Source organism: Dipteris shenzhenensis, chromosome 29 (genome assembly GCF_047967505.1).
Source record: "Dipteris shenzhenensis isolate YYH24624 ecotype China chromosome 29, Dip_SZ_1.0, whole genome shotgun sequence".
Taxonomy (NCBI): domain Eukaryota; kingdom Viridiplantae; phylum Streptophyta; class Polypodiopsida; order Gleicheniales; family Dipteridaceae; genus Dipteris; species Dipteris shenzhenensis.
The window spans coordinates 22,038,141-22,042,530 of NC_141624.1; the positions used below are offsets into that span (position 1 = coordinate 22,038,141).

Genomic DNA, 4,390 nt, shown 5'->3' on the forward strand with positions numbered 1-4,390 from the left:
ATAGTTTTAAACTGTCCCAATGTCAACCCACTTCCTTGCATAATTACTTTTCATTAACCATTGAACCCATACCAATCCACTGATGTAGGATGGTGTTTCACGAGCTTTTACATCTTCAATTTCTTGGGTGTGCTCTCAGCAATACAGAAACACCTTAAGCTCACACTAATTAAGAACCATTGGCCTTGTATAGATCTACAGTAAGCTGGATGCTTTATATGTCTAGTATCCATGTCACAGTTGAATCCAGGGCATAAACCACCCTGAACCCATTGCTCTATCACCCGTCTGTTATTGCCCCACTTCAAATGAATACCTCCTGTAACTCATACTTTCATATGCCAAACCACCTCCTTATATTCCTAGTTTTCATTTACCATTCAACCCATACGATCCTTCTGATGTAGGATAATAAGTCGTGAAGACTCACATCTTTTACCTCTTCAACTTCTTGGGCGTGCTCTCAGCTCACACTGGTTATTGGCCTTGTATGGGTCTCTAGTAAACTGGACAACAGAAAACCATCTGATACATCAGCTAGGGAGGGCACATGGCAGCTCCCAGAGAGTGCGAAGTGCAAAGTGCAGAGAGAGAGAGAGAGAGAGAGAGAGAGAGAGAGAGAGAGAGAGAGAGAGAGAGAGAGAGAGATTGGGGAAAATGAAATGCTGAATTCATAAAAGTGGTGATTCCAGAGATGTTTTGAACTGGAACTAACAGAGCAAAACTGGTCATCATGATGATGATCCTGATGATTTGAGTCTGTTGGGCTCTGATTGAACACAACATATTTAATGCTGGTGCGGGACCTCAGGCCAAGGTCAACTTTATAAAATGCATGATTGAGAACATGGCTGAAAAATGCACGATGATGTCAGATGAAAGTTGCTAATGTGTAAAAAACGTTCTTTTCAGCAATTTAGCTGCAATATGCATGAACAGGAGCAAGTCCAATTATCATGATGCTTTTATGTCGGCAGTGTGCTTAAAGCTCTAGCAGCCATTTTGAGCTAGAAGTTGAAAGGTCCAAGGTGGTTTATGCCCTGCATGATCTGTTTTCAACTGTGGCATGGATACTTGTTGGTCTCTCGGGAACATTAATGGACTTTATTTATTTATTTATTTCTTTCTCCTTTTCAAGTTTCTTTTATGAGAAATGCTGCCTACTACTTTGTGCAATCCTTTTATCAATTGGCTTGTAACACAACTAAAGACATTATATATTGGCCAACGCTAAAAGGATTGTTGAAGTCCGTCTCCAACAGTTTTAAGTATTGAAGTAAACAGCTAAATGACCCATAATTTCAGCTGATGGTATCAGTCATCTCTATGGAGATTTTGTGAAAGAGGGACCCATTATCTCAGCTAATGGGGATATTAGCCATCTCTATGGAGATTGCACCCATTGATTATCGGCGAGCCCATCCTTAAACAAATTTTCATTTTATAGGAAGATTAAACTGCACCTCCAGGATCGCTTCAGACTTCAGTCTATCTGGAGACATGCAACTCTTGCAAAGCACTGTCATTGTGAAAGACATCTATGAATTTTCTTATTATGTACTGCACCTTAAGACCACAAACCTGTCACTGATACATTCGAAGTATCTAAATGCCCTCCACAACCTCCAACGAACATAAAACTTCAAACAGCCAATTTTTGACCTAGCTGATCCCTGCAACTTAAATTCACCGAATTGCAGATTGTCCAATTCCATGTACCCGAGCAATACAGCAGATCAATGACCTCCATCTCCAGATAATGACCATTCCAAGAGCCTAGAAACCAGATGGTAGATTGATCTATGACCTTTCGTCCAGAAAACTAGCAATATAGCTTAAACTTCAGCAGACTAACCGTGAGCTCAGCTCAGAAAGATTTAACATACCAATGGGGTACCAACTTGTGGACAATATGCGCCAGTTACAATCAAGCAGTTTTTAATGAACTGCAATAGCAACTATAGAGGCACACTTGCGAATTCTTCTCGACCTCACAACAAAACAATTCATGTTGTTGGAGGCCTTTCTTCCTATAATGGCATGAATTCCACATCCCTTTAGAGACAAAGACTGGTCCCTCGTTAGAAATGGTCATTCACTTTTGCAGCACACGCTATGACATGTACAAGTAAGACCTTTAGTCATATTTCTCTTAATCTCTCGCACGAAAGGCGCCAATGTTTCCAGTCCTGAGAAGGAGCCACCTCTCTGACAATAGAATTCAGAAACACAGAGGAAGCTACTAGGTGCCTTTTCTTTGGTGCCACCATTGCCAAGGAGCCAGCCAATCTGCGATATGTGCTTTTGGTAGTTTTTGTATCATCTTTGTAACCTTCATAGTCAAGTGTATCCGCCTGCAGTACATCAGGTAAACAGCAGCTGCAGAAAGAACCTGCATCCACCGATTGCAGCAAACACGTCAAAACAGAACTTCAGGATTGCATGGGTACAAACAAAATAATGAAAATCGTTTATGTCCATGCAGTCATGAATAAAAGTATGAGCACAAACCTAAACCCGCAAGGCGATTTATCCAAGCTGGTATAGGTGAGCCAACCAGTCGCATGGAGACATCATCACAGAAGTGATTGCAGTTTTTATACAGTAGATGATAAGAGTCCCCTGTATATTCACAGGCAATATCCTCAATAAATTCTCGGAACCTTTCAGGGCCAAGCCACAATGTTCCTAAAGTTATAGACTTTCGAAATTTGAATCCAGGACATTGTCGGGGCTCAACTTCAAATACTCCACTTGAAGGATACTCATGAGCACCATATGCATACTCGGTACCGTAGGCTGCAGCAAAAGTTTACAAAGTCAACGGAGTTTTGACCAACACCAAGACACATAACCCTTACACCGCTACACTCTCAAAACCGTCATGTGAGATTAGAATAGGTGGCCTTAATGTTCTCTTGAGGAAGAGAGATGTAAAGTAACATGAAAGTCCTTACATAGGAAGGAGAAGGACATACATACGGCCAAATTTTCTGCACTGGAAAAACAGAACACATTGAGAAACTTTTCAATGGCTTTGCTGAATTTACTGTTAACTATTCATCCCCTAGGACTACCTACCTATCATAGGCCGTGCGTGACTAAAAGTGGTGGGATTTCCAGTCACGTGATGAGGTCAAAACTTGTTCTCTCCTTGAACTGAAAAGGCACCAACCCCAATCACAGAGGGGCAGTTCAAGACTAAGAATGACACCTTGTTCATGACGTGTGTCTTTAAAACGCCATTTACAGACCGCTCGCGGGAACGAGAACAGAAGAATCTAAGTTCAGAATGGGTTCATTAATCATGAAAAGGTACCCCTAAGTAAGGAGGAATTCAAAGAATCCCGTTACGATAAAATATCAAAACCAGTCGTTTAACTAGAACACGCCCACGGGCCAAATGACATTTTAACTGAAAATACATAACCTGCATTCATTTGGGAAGGATCACCTTCGACGGCCGAATGATAAACACCTAGGCCGAGCCAATACATATAACCGTTCATTCGAGTTAGATCATAGACATTAAGCTTCAGCGGCTCGCCCGTTTCTGTATCGTTGGATGGAAATTCGTCCATGGGGCGGAAAAGCGGCTGATTTAGAGCTTCCGGTTGGAAAAACGCGCTTGCGGTACCGACAGATGAGTGTTCGAGCGTTCAACGTAGTGCATACGGATCAGATCTGGGAAGAGGGAATGCTGGAAAAGACCCTTAAGTTGGTGAAAGTGCTAGGAAGTATGTACATTGCTGGTCCAGGGGCCAAAGCTGCAAAAAAGCGGGAATCTCGATTGAAAGAAAGAACTCTGCCCACAGGCAGCACCCGCACAGGAGATCGCAGAGGGCGAATGAAGCAGACGCTAGAGAACCGAGGACGGCGCGGAAAAAGGACAGCGATGGAAGGATCAAATTGTGGAGAGTGGAAGGCGAGATTCGAGAGGGTAACGGTTAGAGAGGGGAAAAGGAAGGGATGGGGAGAAAGTTTGAGAAGAGGTGAAGATCCGGAGCGATGGAAGGGAGACTATAAAGGCAATTTGGGAGCTCGGAGCTTGGCGTCCGCCATAGCCAGCAAGCTCCTCCCACAGAAAAGGACAACGTTCGTAGAAGACGATCTCTTCATCTCCTTCTTTCGCCTTAATCTCTTTTTCATTTGCCTTAATCTCTTTTTCATTTGCCTTAATCCCCTTCCTGTTCTTTTCACCCTCGTTCGGCTCAACTCAGATCGCATCTCACCCGGCAGATCGTGACACATCATTACAAGCCAGAACTTCCACACACAAAATCCCGGGTCGCATCTCGTGGAAAATCGGGCGGCACATGTGTGTAGGTCGGCACGGCTACGTGTCGGCCTTCCCAGTTGGATTCCATGGAGCTCTCCCCATCAACACCAC

At 43.3% G+C, this 4,390-nt stretch overlaps 1 protein-coding gene across 2 annotated transcripts; it reads right to left on the bottom strand.

The window, feature by feature from the left end:
• Positions 1-1,436: 1,436 nt before the first annotated feature.
• Positions 1,437-4,070, bottom strand: LOC147882587 (deSI-like protein At4g17486). 2 transcript variants are annotated; one of them, XM_087400886.1, is made up of 3 exons: positions 3,455-4,070; positions 2,512-2,622; positions 1,437-2,392 (listed from the first exon to the last, which is right to left on the bottom strand). In XM_087400886.1, exons 1-3 carry the CDS (start codon positions 3,579-3,581, stop codon positions 2,142-2,144), a joined length of 489 nt encoding a protein of 162 aa, XP_087257012.1. In that variant the 5' UTR covers positions 3,582-4,070; the 3' UTR covers positions 1,437-2,141. The 2 variants fall into 2 exon arrangements, with proteins under 2 accessions (XP_087257012.1, XP_087257011.1); XM_087400885.1 differs by having other exon boundaries at positions 1,443-2,392; positions 2,512-2,799.
• Between the last annotated feature and the right edge of the window lie 320 nt (positions 4,071-4,390).